Below are 21,953 nucleotides of genomic sequence, written 5' to 3'. Positions count from 1 at the left end.
AAGATAACAATTAATTTCCTAATTAATTTCAGGATGTTTTTCTTTTGGTAGATTTTCCATTACTCTTCTGGTTTTAGTATGATCAGTATATATTTGTACCTGGGTTTTGAAATTCCCAGCTTTTATTTGTCTAAAAAAGTTATATGGATGCTGTGTTTGATGTCAGAATCCATTTTGGAAAATAGCTTTTAATTTTCTTCAATGTAGAATTGATAAAGTAAGAAAATATTAAGAATAGAGCTTACAACACCTTGACTTTGCTCAGGCAGTCTCTCAACTGGTCTTCATTCCCTTGTTCAAGGGGAATACAAATAACGTCGTCTGCTTCCTCTAACCATAAAATCAACTTGTTCAAATCCTCTTGAAATTCTGATAAGATAGTCTTTTCTTCCTCTATCCTGCAATAAAAATGTGAAATTAATGTTTCTATGAATTTATTTTTATATTGAAGCATGTATCCATACTGAAGGATGACAGATAACTAATTCTTAGAATTTATACTAATTATTTTTATAAGTGGGCCACAGATTTCTTCATATCAAAAATATCAGACAATCACCAACGCCCTTTTAACATGGCATTAAACGTATTCTAAAAGAAAAGATCAACGTGCAATTTACAACACCACTAAATCCAGCTTCCAAATTACATATGGCAGGTAGCAAACATGCACACTAGAAATAAAGCAGCTAATTATTCAGACTAAAATTCTGTTTGAAGTAACAGCAGGGAAACCCAGTGTCAACAACAAAAATTTCTAGCATTAAGTGTTACCAAACTGAACTTGTAAAACTTGACACAGACTCATTTGGACATATTAAACAACATATTTCAGTAACTGTGCCATATAGTTTGGTGTTAAGATTCACAAAAAGTAGGTAAGGTTTGCAGACAATAAGCAGGAATAAGATGGGATTCACAACACCTAACTTTAGATGCCTACTCTTCATTTGTCTCCATCTACAACTCATCTGCTCATTTTCACTATTATTATATAAATATACTGAGATGTAAACTTTTGCGCAAAAGCTTCTGAAGTTATCAAGAGATGCAGGCAAAAAAATTTCAAGATCAGGAGAGAAGAGCATTGATAGAATGTGAATGCTGGGATTAACTCTTAAGAGTGGGCCCTTCTAAAGGAGAAAAATTATTTATATAAAAATACTTGCAATTTTTCCACCAAACTTATTGACACACTGAGAATTACCTTGTGGAAAGATGAAAGATTAAATACTTATCAAAATTAAACAATGAAAAGCAGATCCTGCAAAGTGGGATAATATTTTTATTATGCCAATTTCCCCTGATACGCAACTGGTTCGTGTAGTATCGGGACATTCACACTCACATAAAGGCCTGAAGATATTCATCCCTTCTGATGGGGCATAACTGGCCAAACTGCACTGGAATGACAGGCAGCTGTCCTGTTTTATAAGATGCCATAAACAACCAAAAATACCCAAAATGCTCTCAGACTCATTTCTGGAGCCTTCCACCAGAGGACAGTGCATGATCCACAGTGTTGCAGCAGAGACTGTTTAACTCTCCCCTCCCCAGGGGAGGTACCTGGGCATTCCCACCTGAACATGAAAATATTGAACTTTATGTTATGCAGGCTTCCCTCACCCCCAATGGAGCAAGACTGAGATCATCACTTTGACCAATGAGCATCTAAATCGCAACAACCAAATCTTGTCACCTGATCCACCAATGGGCATTTTTTTTCTTTCCTCTTCACTATCTACTCTTATCCTTTCTTTTCCTTTCTTTGCCTTATACATTTTCTTAAGTGATATCTTTACACTTCAATATTGTTTCATTTCTATAGATAATAAGCAAAATGGCTACAAACCTCCTTCCCACTGTAATCAAATTGTTCTATAATAAACCTGCCATGTACACACAGATAATTGGTCATTGAGTGTTGTTGTTTCTCTCCAATCTGCCTGAAGGGATCTACTACTAACAAGAACCTTAGTTACCCTGCTTTTAGGAGTGGGTTGTAACAATATCTGACCTAAACCTCCCTTGGCCCAACTTGATGTCATTCTCTGTTGTCCTATCCTTTGTCTCTGGGGGGAAGGGACCAGCCCTAACCTCACTGTAGCACTATTTTAGGGAGTTGTAGAGAGTGATAAGATCTCCCCTCAGCCTCCTTTACCAAAGACAAAGTATATTTTCAACACATAAAATTCAGTATTCATAACTATGCTTAGAGTATGAAAATGCTGGTTGTAATTTATATATCAATTGAAATGTTTGGCAAATTTGTGCTGCTCTGAACAAGATCTCAATATAGCTTTAGATGAAGTTCCTGGTTTAGATCTAGAATGGATTCTAAATCAGCAGATTTATTTGGTTTTGTTCTTAAAGCAGTATATCTTAATATTTACTAGACATATGAGCCCAACACCAGTGGTTTTTTTTTTTTTTAAGCTCAGAAACAAATTACTCTGGAGTATCTGCCTACAGATTAAACAAACATAAGCCACTGGTGCCAAACTGTTCTTTAGAGGAAAAAGTAAGAGATTATATTTACTGTGAGAACAATAAAATTCTCCAAAAACTATTTGCACTTATGTATAAATTATGGTTATACCCATATATACACGCATTTATACAAATACATGAGAAAATAAACACCATAAACAGCAAAATAATTAACAGCCCTATTTACTTGGTTTTGTCTTAGATTTTCTAATAGAATCATGAATTAGTATTTTCATGAACTGCCATTTGCCCAGAATTTCTACAAATCCGACTGATATCAACAGAAAATGCTGATGCTCCTAGATATAGGAGTATTTCTTGTACTAATGTATCTATTTATTACAACTCTGGATCTCTTATGGAGTGCTGTTATGCAGACAGAAATTCTGGACCCTTCCAATATGTACAGATTTACCTTTCGGTTGCACAGGTCATGCAAAAAAGAACCAACTTTACAGCATCACAGCTATTGCACTGTTCTTCACTGAGAAGTGTTCATGTTCTTGACCTGAGAGGTCATATCCTCTTCTCAAGCCAAAATAGGTCATCTAAAACCAGCTAATCAAAACATTTGTTTCTGTGAAAATGAGTCAGATGTTAATCTATGCTGAGATCCATAGCACTGCAACTATAAAAACTAATTTCTTGTAGTCCTGAAAGAAGAAGCACAACTTAAAATCTTTCTGAGGCAGTATTCCTCCCTGCTCCAGTTATGGAAATCTGGGAATCAGGCTTCCAGTGTTAGACTGTAAACCACATAACAAAACCTCTGTCTCTCAACCTGACCAGGTACTCCAGAACCCAAGCTCTCAGCAACAGCTTTCATTTTTCTGGTTTCCTCTCACTTCAACTTATTTGTGAAGTGCATAGTTCAGTGGAGGCATTATGTGATGGTACCCTGAGGATAAACCTGAGAAAGATCCAAGTTTAAATACGTTAATTCTGGCACAGAAAAGGCATAACATTCAACTCAATACACCCGAGAGCAAAATTATTGAGCTGCATAGTATTTTGAATGAGAAATCAAAAAGATTTCCTGTCTCCTAGAAGAGATAGCAATTGGCAAGATTCCTTTTTCATCTTAAGTATACTGTCGGTTTTATCACCCTTATGAATTGAGCTGCAACTCTTAAAACATTAAAAGTTTTCCTAGTTGTGAAGGAAAGAATTTTTTACTTTGATGACTAATTTAAATACTGATCAGTAGGATAAGGATGTTTTTGACTTTCCAGGAATTCTTTCAGAGATGTTTTATGCAGATATATACATGTATAATATATTTTATATAAATATATATATATATATATTTCATATATATGTGTGTGTTTGTCTTTCTGTGTGTTTACATTCACAGAAGTGTTTCAGAGTTCAGAAAAAAAAATCCATAGGTCTACTTCTTTATTCTAATCAGGAACAACATGCAGTAAAGGAATTTAAAGGTTCACTGCAATTAATAGGACATGCAGGTGTACCTTATAATTTACTTTACCATCTCTTCTTGACCTGCTAGAATGTCACTTCTATTATAAATAACATCCTCCAAGACAAGTGTCATATTATACAAGACACTAAAACAAAGTGCTCTGTGTTAGCTGAGCCAGTTAATCAAATTAAAAGTTTTAACTCAATGACTGCTCACACCTTTTGAACAAACTGATTTCTATTACCATAATTACCTTTGGAACAACAGACACATGTAATTTCTAGGTGTTTAAATTCATGGTGGCAATGAAAAATTAACACTTAGTTGTTACTTAGGGAGTATGGGCTTTCAAATCCAAGCCTAAACAAATTGGAGTAAGGAACATGAGCCACCAGTTGACTCAGACAATGACAGAGCAAGAGAAAGCAGTTGGGCTATGACTTGCTGGAGAAGCAGGTGACTGAGAAATAAGATATAATTCCAGCAGCTGGCCCTATGGAGCCAGGCAGATCCATCTCCAGCACAGGTCTTCAAGCTGTTATATACTACTGCTGTATTCTTACAAACCAACCTAAATTCCCAAAAAAGCTTTTAAGCTCCTTCTCTGTTGGCAAAATATTTCATTAACCCTGAAATATAATCCATTTTGACTGATGGAAAATTCTCAAATTATAGTAGAGAAGCACAGAATTTCATACACAACTTTTCACCTTCTACACAACTGCTATTTTTAGGCACATTACTTTGTATTTTCCATAGTAAAACAGCAGGCTTCTGTTTGTATTTCTAAATTCATAGGGTCCCTTCATCAACTACTCTGAATGCACATCTTTTCATAGGAATCTTACATATGTTATACTTCTGGAAGCAAATTTATCAATATTCAGTTTTTAATACTAAGTAGTAAATTAATTATTTTTCCTAATTGCATTTTGTATATATGATAATTGATAGATTTAGGGATTAGTTTTCCTATCGTTATCAAACTGAATCAATAACAAATTCTTATGTTAGTCCACAAAAGACTATCAAAAGATTTTTTTTTTCCAAGCTATCATTAATCCTTAGTTATATTTGTTAACTATTACATAAACATTCATGGTCTATATCAGTAAACTTGTATTTTCATGTTCAGTGTAAAGAAACCATGTGAAATACATATTGCAGCTCAAGTATTTTCTCCATAGTCAACAATGTGATAGCAATACCATAGCAACCCATAAATAGTTACAGAAACACTCTAAACATCAGATGTTTAGAGTTTGTAACTGCATACGAGTGATGTTGGATTTATTTGGGAGGTGTCAGCTATAGAAATAAAATATACAATCATAAGAGTAGGGCAGATCTGCGCTTGTGACTCATATTCCCATCTGTAAGTACAATAATATTTTGGTACCTTTTCGCGCTTTAACATTCAGGTGTCAATTCTATATTTATTGTGTTTCTAAAATTAGGAATGAATCTGTTTAGTAGCTGCTAATGAGAATAAAAGACCACCAAAATGGTAACAAAAATTTAGAGACAATATTTACTGAAAAAAATTAATTTTCATTATTTCTCTAAAGAATGGATAAATATGCTTCATTAGGGTAAGGAACTTTAAATAAGTGAAATTAAAATAGCACATAAACTTTAGAAAATGTATTTAAATGTAAATACTAAACAGTAAGAAGTTTAGTTAACCTGTCCTGTAAACACAATACAAATTTATGCCAGTAATCCTTTGTTAGTGATTCACTATATAAAATCTGAAGAGTCAAAAAAAGAAAATTCAGAAAAATTCAATATGTAGCTAATTACGTGCTGGAAAGAATAAATATATTTATTGACATGGCTGTCATAAAATATCTTCATCCTAAACCAGTTTTTAAATTGCAACTAGAAGCTAATCACAGCCTTCAATATGCTGAGTGTTCAAGAAAAGGAAAACAGTCGTTTCCAGCTAGTGTGTTATGGAAGAAAAAGAATATCCTAGCCAAGATGTTGTATAAAAATATTAAAAATTATATTTACTATATAACAATTAATTTTTACTTAGAATAGAAAACTTGTGTTTTTGCTTTCAGGAAAGTACTTGGATGTCTTCTGGTAAACAGCCTTTGTTCTGTCATTCTTTCCATAATTACTTCAAATTCGCTTGGGTAGAGATCTGAACAGGCAGTCTGCAGGTTCAAACTCATTAAAAGTGTAAATGTATTTGCAGCTAAAATAATGAAAAATGCTCTTCCATTCAACTGAACCCAATTTTAACAAATGTCAGATCGTGATGAATAAAAAACCCCAAACTGATTATTTCTGAAACATTGAAGGAATATATTTCCTGGGCATCTGTTTTCAAAAATTACACAAGAAAGTTTTAGCAAAAGTGAAAAATAAATGACCAACCACCATTACTGTTATAAGTCTTTTCAGAGCCTCATTTATGAGCCATCCCCTTCTCCAGCTCCTATGTGAGATGCTGCCTCTCCTCCTCGGCTATTCCTGCCTGGCTGTGTTCCAGAAAGAGCAGCACCAAGCTGCAGCCACAGCCCTGGGGCTTGCTGCACCCTATGGCCCTAATGGCAAGCCACCACATCCCTAAATCATCCAAAACTCAGATTTCCCAGTGGCATGTCTCAGAGCAGACACAGTGTGGTGTGGCCTGATGCGTCTCAGGGGATGAAAAGGCAGAGGAAACTTCTGTTGGTGCAGTTTAGAAGATTCAGTATTCAAAATGATTGCTGGAGTATGAAGAGGGAGACACAGACACTTTGTATTTTCCCTCTTTTGTCTGGGCTTAGTAGCATCTATTCAAAGGGCCTTTGTGACTTCCTGTGGTCTCCAAAGTTTCCATTTCAGAATCACATTGTACTAGAGTACAAACTCCAACTTTTCAAAAACATGTCTTTTGTAGCAAAATGTTAATAAAAATTCAATTTAATTCCCAATTTGCTAACAACCAGTGTATCAGACTTTCAATCAAGTTCCACTTCATTCAGCTGCCTGGTCTGTTTCAAAGTTTTCAGTAAGATAAAATGACTAGATGTGCTAAAATTACATTCTCATCTAATTCTTAGTGGGATGGATTAGACTGCAAGATACAGAAACTTTAAACACTGAATTCAAACTTCTACAGCTTTGAAACTCTTAGATAAAGGCAAGTGGAAGATAACATCCTACACAAACATAACTCAAGCATAACCTCTTGATCTTCGGTTCCAAAGAAAGGAGATTCAAAGTCAATTTTAAGTCTGTGCTTTGCCTGGGATCAGCATTTGACCTTTTAAAACTGAAAACCAGCTCCTTTTTACTAAAGAGCAGTACAAGTTCCTCAAATTGTTTTGAGATTTAGTTTGTTTTCTTGTCTGTTTTTAATTAAGTTGACCTTTTGCAGTCCAAATAATTCTTATTCATTAAAACTGCCAGTCTATCACTGAGATTAATATTAGCATCTAGTGAACCTATGATCAGTTTCAGCAATATACAGAATATGGTTATGACATGGTTTACAGTTCTTATTATTCAGGTAGTTTATTATTTGTTCCAAATTATTTATTAAATTAATTATATAATGAATTATCATGGTGAAACTCTTTGAATTATATCCTGTTTAATCTTCCCTTTTCAAGTCAGCTTGAAACCATGGGGTTCATGGTGGTTACAGGAAATATTTTGAATTTACAGGGTATTTATCAATGCAGTGATAGTATTACAAATAAATCATAGACCATTTAACCTCAGGAAAACTGACAAAGTAATTTTGGAGAATTTGTCCTCTCCTCCCCAAAATATAATCAATGCACCAGAACATGAAAAATACCTGAGTGTTTCAGAAAAGCCCAACAGAGAGCCATCAGCATTGGGAACAGGAGATGGTGGTTAAGGGGAACACAGAAGACCATCCATTTTCTTTATTCCATTCACCTCATACTCTCCCAGGATCCACAGACACTAGGTTAAGAATTCTATAGGGTTGAGTCATGATATTTTCCTCCATAACCTTCTGTGGCCAGCACATCTCAGACATTCAGAAACCATAATGTAAATCTTAAATCCATTTTACTGTCTCTTACATTTCCAGCAAGCAATCTTCCCTTCTAGGTACTGAGGAATTAGATCAATAACATTTTGTTGCACTTTCAATTTACCCATCAGTTCAACTTTGTAAACTTCACCCTCCTGAGATTTCTCTCCAGACTGAAGATCCCTACCTTCTTAGTCACCCCTCAAAGCGCAGCCACTCCAAACCTTGGCTCATTTCATCTGCCTCCCCCATGAATACTTTCTGTGTGCCTTTTATATCCTTAGACATGCACAGAGATCTGCACACAGTAACCAACATGAGTACACAACAACATCTGATATCATCAAACAGCATATTTTTTTGTTTGTAATGCCCTTCTGATGCAGCCTAAAACAATACGGCTTTTTCTTTTTCTGCCAGCCCATCTTGTGCCTGTAAACACTTTCAGCAATGAGGTTGGGATTGCTTTCTGGAGTTATCACAAGTTCAGCATCTTTTAAGTATGGGATAGCCTGTTTGTCTGAAATATTCCTTGCCTCACATTTGTCTCTGATCAAGATCATCTGCCACTTGTTGCCCATCTGCTCAGTTTTGGAGTTCCCACTATCAACTCAGCCTTTGACTACCTGAAGCATAATGTCATCAGCATTCTTGGAAATGTCACCATACACCTCATGTCTCCAACAAATTTCTCACATTCATGCACCTTCTAAAAATATCTGTATCACTTTCTGTTACTCCTGTAATTGCTTCCTCCCCTCAGCCCCATCTGATCTTTGAAATCAGCTTGAAGAATACATCTAGAATGGACTGCCAATGCTCTACATAAAAGTTCAAAGCTTCATGTAAAACTGTGCAGGATTATCAAAATCAATTTCTTTCATTTGGGTAAGCAAATAGCACAAAACAGAGCTTACAATATATAAAGTTTCCTTGCCAAATAATGCTTAGCAGCATTACACTTGAATCTGAAATCATGAACAGATTTCATTTCTGGAATCCATTCAATTGCTAATTTCTTGCCACTTTATCTTGAGATCTACTGAGCAAAAAAATAGTGTAATAGGAAACAAAATTTCAATTGATCACTACTTTGAGCTACTGAGAATTAACTTTAAAGCAGAGCATAATGAATTAACCACAAAAAATAAAACTTGAAGCCTATTAAAAGTTTAGAGTTAGTTTTCTGATTTGCAGAAGGTTCTAAATGTTAATATCTATTTTATTTTTCTTTGTAATTATTATATGAAAGTGCATTATACCAGGTCTGCTCTCCCTTCAGCATCACCTTCATTCAATATGGTTTTAAAACACATGCGTTGGGCAATGCCATGACTATGGACTGTATGTAGAGGCCACTTCCATCAACTTTTGTTTGCCTCATGCTTGATCTTAAGGATAAATTAAAACATTTTGGGTGACATGGGTTTCAAGTCTTAAAAAGAGACAATCTGACTTTACTCAAAGCCAAATTAGGACAAATAATGAAAAACTAAAAGATGTTAAAGCCTAAGAGTTATGCAAATCCCATGACACCATGGCTATATAAAGACTGTGCAGCTGATAAGCCTATGGTCTTTTCATGCCCAGGTTCATCAATTATTGCGACCTACTTAGAACACACCATTTTTTTTCCTGTCAGCTAGGTTTCTTTCCTTTGAAAATCCACTCTAGAAGAGTAAAAAGAAAAAAACGAAACAAAACACCACACGTGTGGTGGCAGAAGTTAGGGTAGGATGTGTTTCTAAGACCAGGGAGCAAAAAGCATTCCCTGGCTCTGACACAGCCAAGAAGACTGGGAAGTGAATAAAAGCATTCTGATGCACGAGTCTCATTAAGGTACACCAGGAACATTTCTATCAGGGTAACACAACACTACCTCTATTCCTCCTGGTGCAATGCTATTATTCATGCAAAGTTCACTAACTGAGGTGTCTGCAATCATTTTCCTCTAAGTTACACAAGCTGTCATTCTAGAGGAAAACAAACCAATTGGTCAACATACTAAACAGAACAAAAGGAGGAATATATGTGCAAGTGTTTATTTAAGAACCTTCATCTAGGGAACATAACTGGATTATTCCCACTTAACAAATCCTAGGCTTCCTTAAAATGTAGAATGTGCCAAAAAATTCCATGTAATATTCTAACACTGCACGGAGCCAAAAGAACATTCAGTTAGACATTTCTACCGATATATGAAGGGACGAACAATAACAATCTTAACCAGAACAGGAATATATTTTATATCCTCAGACAATGCTCAACCACCAATCTCTTTCTTCTGTGTTGCCAAAGCAGACTACAGGGCTAAAATGATGTGTTATTATTTTATAAGTGTTTGCACTTACATAACAAGTTAATGCTTGGAAACACAGATGGGTTTCCAATGTTCAAAAGAACAGCTTTTTATGTGATAAATAAAGGCCAAGGACTACCTTGTGTAACAAATAACAGTACCATCAAAACCTGGAAATAATTGTTTCCACATCCCTAAGTGACATCCCTAAGTGACACATCTACATGTCTTCTAAATACCACTGGGAAACCTTCTAGCACTTTTCAGTACCTAAAGGGGAACTACAGGAAGGCTGAAAAGGGACTTTTCACAGGGGCATGTAGTGATAGGACAAAGGAGAATTGCCTTAAGATAAAAGAGTGTTTAGATTAGATATTAAGAAGAAATTATTTGCTTCTGGGTTGTGAGGCACTGATACCGGTGGTCCAGAGAGATTGTGGAGTTCAAATCACTGGAAGTTTTCAAAGTCAGGCTGGATGAGGCTCTGAAAAACCTGATGTAGTAGAGGTTTCACTGACTATGCCAGGGGGTTGGAGCTCAATGAACTTTAAATTCCCTTTCAACCTCAACCATTCTGTGATTCTATGGTGACTCAATCACTTCCTTGGGCAGCCTGTTCCAACAACTGACATGTTCCAAGTGAAACTTTAATCATGATTAGGCTCAGTAATAACCCTTCAGGACACTCCCTTTTTGATGCTAGTAAACATTTTCACAGCTTTTTGCCCCAGTGGCTCTGAACAGAAAAATGATACGTGACACATCAGAAGTAAAAAAACTTGTTGCACACTACCAGTTCTTCTTGTACATCACCAGCACTGATTAATATATCTCTATACGGAATATTCTGGGATTTAAAAAAGAGACATGCATGAAGAAAGGTCTACCTGTATTTTCTACTGTATTTTAAAGCTAAATGGCATACCCAGTTAGGCCTAGCATCTAGGTTAAGAACATGGTCTTTAATAAAACCTATCTTAACAGCAACAGGTTTTTTTTTTTACATTGGAAATTCTCTTTTTAAAAGTTTAAAACTATTTTTGTATTATCTGTGACTCAAACACTCTTGCTTTCTGTGCCTGCATGAGAAAAACAAAATTATCTAAAAGTTATCATAAATAACATTAAATTGATAAATGCATTTTTTAAAATCCAGCCTATGAAATGTAGATGTTAATGGCATTGATTTTGATACATGAAATAGATTAGGATAACCTTTTTAAATCAACCAAGGTATTATTAGTATTACAGAGATGTATTTTAATGACAGCAATCAAAAGAAAGATTGTAAACCAGTTGTAAATTCTGTACTGTTTTACTTAAAATTGAGCAGTTATGGATGTTTGTTTGGTTCTTTTAAACATTAGGAGTTAAAAGATAAAAATATGGGATCTAGAAGGGAGTGGTAGTCACTGACAGGAATAGGTAGAAAATAATTAAACAAATTATAGTGTATGAAAAATTTATAGGACATAAAACTTAATTGCTGATAATTCCTTTTATACTTGAAAACTCTAGATGTTGGGAGGTCCTTTGAAATTTCAAGCCAGAATCAAATCTAAAATAACTAAAAATAATTCCACAATATTTTTACTCTCTTTTAACCTACCTCTTTTTTTTCTCTACCAGCTGTCTGCAGATCTCCTTCCACCGGTTATTCAAACTTTCCAGTTGTTCCTTCAGCACCTTGGCATCTGCTTTTGATGACTGCTCAATAATCTCTTCACCAGTTGCATTCAATGTTTTGACAGCAGTTTGCTGCTGCCCAATGCCATCCTGAAGTTCCTGCAAAATACCCAACACATTCACATCTTCATAAGGAAGTTAAGTATGAAAAAAATGCTTCATCACATACTGGAAAGATGGAAAGAGGTGAAAGTTTTTGCTCTTCTCTGAATTCCAAATAAAAAATCCAAGATGAATAGACATAAGGACAACTTATTATTTTGCAGCAAGTACCTTTCAGTACTTCTCTGCAGCCTTTTACCCCCTCCAGTATTGCTGTCTACTAGAGAGCATTACAGTAATACTCTGCACATCAATTAATAAATAACAGTTGTGAACAAATGTACTTCTACACACCCAAAGGTATATATCACATTTAAGAGTCTACAAAGCATTGTAAGATTTAAACTACAAAATGTGCTAAGTTGCTGTTGCTGTTGTTTTTTAGGTTTGGTTTGGAGTTTGGTGTTTCTTGGTTGGTTAGGTTCTTTTTTTTTTTTTTTTTTTTTTTTTGAACAGCACTAGGGGGAATTATACTTCTAAGAAAAAGTATTACAATGTTTCTACTTACACACAGAATTAAAAACTATTAAAAGATAACCAATATGGGCCATTCTCAAGTTTTACTAAATGCATTGGGATACATTTTTCTGCATCTTTTATGATAAAATAAAATAATTTTTCTTGCAGAATTCCTGTACCTACCTTACTTCATGTTCAAAACCAACATAATTTGGAATCTGTAGCTTAGACTGTAACACTGTATGCCTGTTGAATCAGGTTCATATTTATAAATAATCAATATTTTCATATTTTTAGTCATCAGTAGAGCATGAGTATTTTCCCTTGAATTCCTCAGAATATATAAACAACAAAGTGTAAAATAAATTTCAACAGTTTACTGCTAAAATAAGCAGGAACTGAAATAACATCAACAGTCTACACTGTGATATTCATACTTATGACAGATTTTCACAACCCCAGGAAGTGTGTCAGAATCCTATCTACGTACAAAGGCTTTCAAGGAAAATGCTGAATCTAGTTTTTCTGGAGGAAACCAAATACTTCAGTATATCATACTCCAGAACAAAATTATATGTTTGCTTTCTAAATGCATAGCATAAATTGCAGAGCAAGTCAGAAAACCTGCATATTAACATTAAATAAAATTTGTCCATGAAACAATAAAAACTGGCAGGATACAACTTTCCAGGAGTGTAAAAGATGAACATAACTACTACTAATGCTTTTTTTAATATATATCTTTGGTCATGAGGTTATAATTGAAGTTCACAAACCGAACCACTCTGGAAGTTTACTTGTCCTAACATCATCAAACTCAGTTGCCAGCTACTAATTCATTAAATTGCATTGAGTCAGTTGAATGCTCTGTCTCAGCTTTTGCACAAATTTTACAGGGACAGCTTGAACACCAACACCAGCAGAGCCTAGGGCACAGGGGTCAATGTCAGCAGGTTGCTGTGGTATTTGCCCACAGTACTGGACAAGGGGCTGTAGCTGAAGCAGAGATTTACACTGCTGAGATTGAGCTTATTTTTACTATACTTTCTGTTTTATTTTATCACAAATTCTTTTAGGTTGTCACAGGACACACAAACCCCATCCCTAAATTATTCCTTAGATTCCTCTCAGTAAAAACTGTTCTGCTGATGTGTTGGGGTTTTATTTCCAAACTATTTTGAAGCCTCACAGTTTCAGAATAAGTAGCTGTGATGAGCATAACGTGGCAGTAATCTGCACCCTGTTTTATTATGTTTTCATAGGATGAGAAACGTTTTTCTGCAGGATCCTTACAAGCTACGTGACAGTCCAGTCACATTGCCTCAAGCACCCTGCTGCCCCACAGTGTCCCAGCACACTTTGCTTTGCTTGTGGAATGTGTGAGGTTTTTAAGGTACCTTTGTAGCAGAAATTACAAGATTTTCTAAGAGCCAGAATAGACACATAAAAGCCTCTGACTTTGAGATATAAGATCTTCTTTTCTTTCTGTGATGCACATTAATACAATAATACCTGTCCCAACTTTTGACTATTATTTTCAGGTACATGATTTCACTGTTAGAAAAAAATAGTAACAATGGCTAGGCTGTTTGTCTAAATGCAGATATTTTCTGCTCTTGCAAATCCACTACCTACTTCCCTTTTGGTAATGCCCAGCTTAAAATAAGTACCTAGTTTTTGCACATATTCACTGTATTTCACATTGATTTTAGCACTTGAGCATTTGCATTGCACAGTAGGGAGCATTACATAGGTAAATCATAACAATGTATAGTTTGAGGAAAAAAAATATTAGAGTAAGTGGCTTATTTCCAGCAAGGCACTTGAGACCTTTGTGCTACTGCACACATCTGTGTGAAGTTAAGATCCATACCACTTACTGAAAAAACAACTCAGAACAAAACTTCTACTTATATGCAGAGGCCCATTCATTTGGAATAGGAGATCCAAAGCAAGAACAGAGAAGGGAAATTCTACTTCTAGAACTCAGGAGGTTTTAGAAGCAAAATTTGTAGAAATTACTTGTTATTTATGAATCCACTTCTCTAAATGACAGAAACAACAACCAGTCAGTAAAGTACTATACAGTGAAATGCTAAGTGAAAGCTCATTCAAGTATGCTGAGACTTTTTCCTGTACTCACAGCATGTTAAATTAGGTTTTCTCTCTCCCCCAGCATACACAAACACCAAAGAGCAACTAGCACATGATTTCCAAACTTATTTCAATTGACACAAAGTACAACAAAGGAATTTTCTCATTTATCCTCTGGCATATTACGTAATAGGCCTCACTTACAAAGCAAAAAAGAAAATAGCTGGCTCGATGGCAGGGATGGTCTTAGAACTTAAGATCCCTAATGCTGGAATGGGAACAGGATGTGTGGGAAGGAGAAGTGTGAACTCCCACCAGAACATGAGAGAAGCCTTCTGGCCATCTGCATTTCAGATCACCATAAAGAACTCAATCTGAGATGTCTTTTTTTCAAGTATTCTAAGCATTTAACACTTTTCACATTATTAAATAGAAACACATGTGCTGATGAAGTTCTCCTGGATTCCACAGCCATAAAAAAGATTTTTGTTGGTAATAGATACTTCACAAAGCACAGCCTCCCATGAAGGCACTAACATTTTTAAAAAGTATTTTTTATGAAGAGTACAAACGTTTTTTAACTGTTTTATTCAAAGCCACATTTTCACATGCTCATTCCAGAGTTATTACCACAAAGTTGCTTTTCACAACTTACATTAGTATCCAAAGTTGGCCAGCAGCTATAGTTTCCTATTAACATCCCCCTCCATCCTTACCACCCATCTGCCTGACAGCAAAGTGCTTGGAGCCTGCACAACTTTGCTTCCCATGGCCTTATGGTTTATGGTTCTCCAGAAGGAATATTGACTGTGAATGTTTCAGGCACCTCCACTTGAACTTCCACCTCTTCATATAGAAATGACAAAGCAAAAGGGCACACTGCCCTTTGGATTCCCACCTTGCTCAGAAGGCCACTGGAGATACTTAACACTTGCAGTTACACAGTTTCTATCATTTTACAAACATAGTGAGCCAACAAATTTAATTAAAAATTGTATTTTTATGTGTCTCTGGAAACATTAAAGGTCAGGTTGGACAGGGCTCTGAGTGACCTGCTTTAGGGGAAGATGTCCCTGCTCATTGCAGGGACACTGGGCTAAATGATCATTAAAGGTCCCTTCCAACCCAAAATGCTCCATGATTCTACATTCCCACACACAGAACTAATCACAATTTTGAGTAAGATACTTTTATGCATTATTTGTTTAAAACATGTTGCATTTTAAGCTACTAAGAGAAGCAGAAGCTATTAGAAATACTGATCACTTTAATTTTTCTTTCTTGTGATTCCCAAGTATAAGCAGGAAACGGCCAACCATTAAATTAAGGTTTAAATAATCTCTCAAATTAGAAATTGCAGAAACAGTCTATTAAATGATTTCTACTTCTCCTACAGAGGATTTTACACTTTGATAATGATTTCAATTAATTTAGGATAATAACAAAACATTCATATGATGCATATTTGATTAAAACATTTTCTTTTTATTTTCCTAGATTTAAATAAAATGAAGAATTATACACACTCCTTCAGAAAATTTCCAAGTGGAACAGAAAAAAAAAATATGGGATAAGCATAGAGCAAAATATTCACCAAAGTCAAAAGAGCTGTCTCTGCAATAGCAGGGGACTTGCCCACGATCAGCCTGAAAACCCTGACCTAGTTCACCACTGGTATTAAATTTAGTTTTCAATTGTAGTTTCTAGAAATAACTGCCTAATGACAACACAAGAACTTCTGATTTATGATATATGTTGAATCCAATATAAGAAAAAAAGGAAATGAAAAAAAGGAAAACGTGGAAAGGTAAATTCTCAAAGGAATTAACATGACACTTACAGCATTACATCTAATGTCCCCAAGAGTATAGTAGAACAATATTTCATTAGTAGTTCCAAACACTCACAGGTTTCTGCATCAATATTATCATATTGTAATAAAGCCTTAAGATATTATCTTAAGATAATTATTAAGCAAATCACAGCTGCTTGTGGCTGAGTTGATGAAATTGTTTGTAACACCATTTTCCTTTAGGAAATACTTTCCAACTATACTGTGTGATGCTTTCCTAAGAAAATTACAGGTCTGAGAGACCCTAAATCTACAGATATTCCTAGTACCAACTTGGCAAGAGCTTTCAGTTTATACCCTAAATATAAGGTCAGAATCCCTCAAAAGGAAGCAAGAACAAGGATATAATTAAGTGCCTGGTGACTGGAAGTGACTTTAAAGATTCCAGTTCCAACCCCTTGCCATGGGTAGTGACACCCTGCCCTAGACCAGGTTGCTCAAAGCCCCATCCAACCTGGCCCTGAAATCTTCCAGGGATGGAGCACCCACAGCTTCTCTGGGTAACCTGTTCCAGTGCCTCACCACCCTCACAGTATAGAATTTCTTTCTAATACCCAGTCTCAACCTACTCTCAGCTTGAAGCCATCCCCTCAGTGTCCTGTCACTATATACTGTTGGAAAAAATCCCTCTCCAGCTCTTTTGTAAGTTCCCTTCAGGTACTGAAAGGCCACAATAAGGGCATTCTGGAGCCTTCTGCTCTCCAGGCTGAATAATCCCAATTCCCTCAGCCTTTCTGAGGGAATACCTAACAATAAAATACATCTGTCTTCCCTCTCATCTAATTTCCTTCCCATGCTACTTTTCCTTTTATTATTTTCACTTGAATTTTTAAGGGATTCTATTATGCATTGTCATTTTACTTCTTCTTTTTTTTTTTTTTTAACCCTCTGCTTATCAGTCCTGTGGATTGCCTTCTCCTAACTACATCTGAAGACTGTGGATTTATATTAACCAAAAAATTATTTACAGGTGATCTTAGAGCTAGTTCTATTCACAAGCTTGCTGCAAATCCCTGCAAATCACTGCAAAGAGAAATACTTTGTGTTTTGGGAATTCCCATCCTTACACTTTTGGACTTCTACCCATTTAAGTTTGCTTTCAAAGTTATACAACTATTTTTCTTTTAATATTCTTTTCACAATACATTTATTTTTAAGAAACTGCATCATTCAAGGAGCCAAAGGAACTTTCTCCTGGATATGAACAAGCAGTATATGCTTTGAAGTCAGGTTATTAACAGCACCCACAATGATGCTCAGATTAATGACATCTAAGAGTTACACTGCACAGATTTCTACACAACTGTGCATAAGGACTTTGGACATACTTTCATGTATCAAAGTCCAGTAAAGAACAGTTTAGAATATCTAAAGATACCTTTACTTGGGCCAGGTTGATGCTTTGTGAACCATGTTGTAACACACACGTTTCAAAAGCAGGAAGGTATCCCTGTTGATTCAGGGTATTTTACCTAAATAATAAAATGAAGGTGAACAATATGCTCACCAAAATATTTTCTTACTGGTATTTGATTCTCTTCTTAAAGCTCTGACTATGCTTCCTTTTTTGTTTCAACTGCTTTCCGTAGCCTTAACTTGCCGTGAACAAATAAAACTACCAAAACTCATAATTTGTTAAATCCTACCCTATAACATACACATTTATCTACTGCATAAAAAATATGTAAATATAAAAAAGTGTCTTAGTTTAAGACAATTTAATGGGGCAGAGACATAGAAGTAAGTTACCTCCCCTTAGTTTTCAGCCTCTACTGGATAAGCAGTATATTAATATAAAAAGTTATGGCACTTTGGGTTTTCAAACCTTTTTAACTGAAGCATCTGTAGTTTTTTCATCTTTTTTAATGATGCTTGTTAACTATTCGAGATCTATATTGTGATAGTAATCATACACATTTGCTTAATCAACCATCACCAATATTATGAAGAGTTAATTACAGTATATGCTGGTTTTCCCCAAGAAAGCAGAATTAAACTTTTTGTAGACAAAGAGAAGTAACTCATAGAATTGATTAAAGAATTCACCAAGCAATTTCAAATACATTACATCATCACATTTCTAATTGCCACCTTTTATCCTGATGGCTTTCAAAATGCTCATGACAACTGATTAAGCAATATGAAAAAAAAGATAAATTCTTTGTTCAGACAGATTCCTAATAGAAATTAAAACACAAAAAAGAAAAATAATTGAGTAGATGAGGATTTTTAGTAAATCCTTTTAAAGTTTGATTTCTTTTCCCATATTATGCAAATTAAAGATTCATCAGAAGCCTTACCAGTGTACATAAGAGGGTACCTGAATGGCACAATAAATTTGCTTTATTTGTTATTTCTCAGTTAATTAAACCATATATCACATGGCTCTTTCTGCAATCTCATTTCCACTTGTCAGAAATAGCATTTCACTGATAAACTTAAGCAGAAACTATTCTATGAATAATCTTGGAAATACTTTCCTCTTTTCTTTTCTTTGTGGTAGACAAATGTACTTAACAATAATTTATTGTTACGGAAAAGCCCTGCAGCAACATGAAAAAATACCACAAACAAGCTAATTTCTGTCAGAAAAAAATAATGGTCGCAAAATGATTTAAGAGAAAAAAATATATTGCCTCTCCTTCATGCAGTGTAAGGTACAGATCCAAAAGCACTCAAAGGTACTATGCACCACTTTAAGAAAACTGTAGTCCTAAATTCAACATTTATGTTCTAATCTTCAGTCATTTACATAAATTTATCTTCTGCTTTAGATCACATAAAAGCATAATGTTGACATAACAGTGTCTACTCAGATGCAACAATATAAATCAGAGAACTGTAGAAACATCTGGTGGAAAACAATCCCCAAAACAATTTGCTAGTATTTGGTTACCAGAATGAATTTACCCATTAAGAGTAAGTATCTCTGTTCAATACCCTATTAGAAATAAGGAAGAAATTAATTTTCTAGGCAGTTAAACCCCAGTGATTTAATCTGGAGACACATTACTGGCACTTTATTGGGATTAAAACAATCAACAAAGAGTATACAATGTTTCCTAACTGTTTTGTTCCAAACACCTATGAAATGTTTGTTGCTTGGTGTGCATTATTTTGGTTATTGTGTTATTATTATTATGAATAATGGAAATTCAGGACAACTGATGGAGATGGAAAAGGTGAAAAACAGTGAGAAAAAGTCAATCAATGTTTGCTAAGGAGTTGGCAATAATTTAAAGAAAAGTGTTTTCTTCTTAGCATGAATTATAGGAATTATAATGGCTTGAATATTACTACCAACTCTGCTCAAGAACAGCATTTGAAAGAGGTGAGAGTAGGCTCTGGGCAGATTCTCCCTATAAAGCAGACATGGGTTTATGTTGTCTGTATTTCTGGTTTTGTTTATCAGCTGTACATGAGAAACCAAAGGAAAATTACTGCAGACCTGTTTTCTGAATATACAATAAATACTGTAAAATAAAAAAGAAGATTTCATTCTCACTTTGAAAAAAAAATATAAATAGAATTATTTGTGGCTTAATCCACAGTTTATATAAAAAGCTTATAAAGCATATAAAATTTTTGCTTGATTTGGTATGCAAATTGCTTTGTTGGAGAGCCTTAGGAAACTACTATTCCATCCTGCTGTCTGTATTACTTTTTTTTTTTTTTTTTTTTTTTTTTTTTTTTTTTTTTTACTATAGTTTGGTGCTGTTTAGTTAGGAAGACATGTGGGCCAGTATTTCCCCAGATGTATTTTATACTATCCATGACTGATAGTAGAGATAAAGAAAGTTGGCTACACCACAGCTGTATATTTTAACAAAATAAATGGAGATATATAACTTCTTATACTCTGCCAAAAGCTTCTAAATCAGCAGAAGTTCCAGATGTATTTGAAAGTTTTAATCTCTTCCAGACTTTATCCCTTGACTGTGCCTTTTGTCTCTAGAAAGGGAGAAAACCATCTTTAGAAGACAAGCCATAAAAGTGGAAATTTCATTATTTTACCTACACAAATACTTTAATCTATGCTGCTGGCCTTTAAAAATCAATAGTCTACTATGGCTTAGTAACTTCTCACTTCAGGTTGCTACAGTAATTCCAGATTCTTGCCACTGCTGCCTGTGCTGTTGTCAAATATAATTCCAAATTCATCTCGAGTTCATCTCCAAGATGGTCCTGCTGCTGGCCAAGGCTGAGCCATCACTGGAAGAACCTCTGGGTTAATATGGTTAAGAAGGGGAATGAAATCCTGTGTAATTGAAGTGAGAAAGAGGAGTGAGAATATGTGAGGGAAACAGCCCTGCAGACACCAAGGTCAGTGCAGAAGGAGGGGCAGGAGCTGCTCCAGGTGCCAGAGCTGAGGTTCCCTGCAGCCCATGGTGCAGATCATGGTGAAACAGATGTGCCCCTGCAGCCCTTGGAGGATCCCACTCCAGAGCAGGGGGATGCCCCAAAAAAGGCTGTGGTCTGGTGGGAAGTCTGTGCTGGAGCAGGGTCCTGGCAGGACCGGTGGCCCATGGAGACAGGAACCCATGCTGGAGCAGGCTGGCTGGCAGCACATGTGTCTCCATGCAGGAGCCATCTGTTCCCGAGCTGCACACTGTGGGAATGTCCCCATCCTGGGCAGGGAAAGGCTGTGAGAAGTCCTCCATCTGCGGAGGAAGGAGCAGCAGAGACAACATGTGATGCACTAATCAGAGCCCCAATTCCCCATCCACTTGTATCACTGGAGGTGGAGATTTAGAGATTTAGAAGCCTAGGCAAGAGGGAGGGGTGGAGAAGGTGTTTTAAGATTTGGGTTTGCTTCTCATTGCCCTGCTCTGATTCAATTGGTAATACAATTATTTCCTGAAGCTGAGGCTGTTTTGCCCATGATGGCAACTGGTGAGTGATCTCTCACTGTACTTATCTTGACCCATGAGCCTTTCATTGTATTTTCTTCCCCCTGTCCACCTGAGGAAGGGAGTGACAGAGTAGCTTTGCTGGCCAACTAGTGTCCACAAAAACACTCTGTGGCTTAGAAGCATTGAAAATTTAAAAATCTTAAAAACTATTTAGATAAACAGTGTTGTCTTCAAATGCTGATAGTTTGTAATTGTACTAAATCCTTGTTTTTTTAATAAAGATATTCACCAAATTAATAATAATCAAAAAAAAAAACAAAAACATCACTTTCTCCTTTTTTTCCAGTGAGATGTAACTGTTAAAATGAGCCATATCCCTTTAAGTTAATACTTCTTGTCTCTTTCTAATGTGACACAAAATAGTGATGAAAGTAATTTTGCTATTGGATGTAAAGTGCATGACCAGAGGTCTATTTTCTGTTTCTAGCCCACATTACACAGTTTCTTCTTTTTAGTATATTAATTTAATTTTAGAACTGATTTAGAAATACTGCAGGGAGAAAAAGAGACATTTTTTTCCTGCAAAAACTCTACTGCTACTGCATGCTAACTATAATGCTTCAGGTTAAACACATAAAATTCAACTCTGAGTCCAAAAAACTACACACTTATTTTGCAGCATACACCAC

The 21,953-nt window shown here is 35.5% G+C and overlaps 1 protein-coding gene across 3 annotated transcripts in view; it reads right to left on the bottom strand.

Moving 5' to 3' along the window:
- The window catches only part of DMD (dystrophin), a 567,421-nt gene that overhangs the window by 375,671 nt on the left and 169,797 nt on the right, over positions 1 to 21,953 (bottom strand). For 2 of the 3 annotated variants that reach the window (XM_053931535.1, XM_053931545.1), the window contains exons 3-4: positions 11,828 to 12,003; positions 251 to 398 (exon numbers count right to left, since the gene is read on the bottom strand). In XM_053931535.1, coding sequence (XP_053787510.1) covers positions 251 to 398; positions 11,828 to 12,003 — 324 coding nt within the window. Of the gene's footprint in view, positions 1 to 250; positions 399 to 2,905; positions 2,974 to 11,827; positions 12,004 to 21,953 lie in introns of those variants that run through there. The other variant, XM_053931553.1, reaches the window with a different exon arrangement.

Source organism: Vidua chalybeata, chromosome 2 (genome assembly GCF_026979565.1).
Source record: "Vidua chalybeata isolate OUT-0048 chromosome 2, bVidCha1 merged haplotype, whole genome shotgun sequence".
Classification (NCBI taxonomy): domain Eukaryota; kingdom Metazoa; phylum Chordata; class Aves; order Passeriformes; family Viduidae; genus Vidua; species Vidua chalybeata.
The sequence above is the reverse complement of the archived record's forward strand: the minus strand, read 5'-3'. Positions and strand labels throughout refer to the sequence as shown.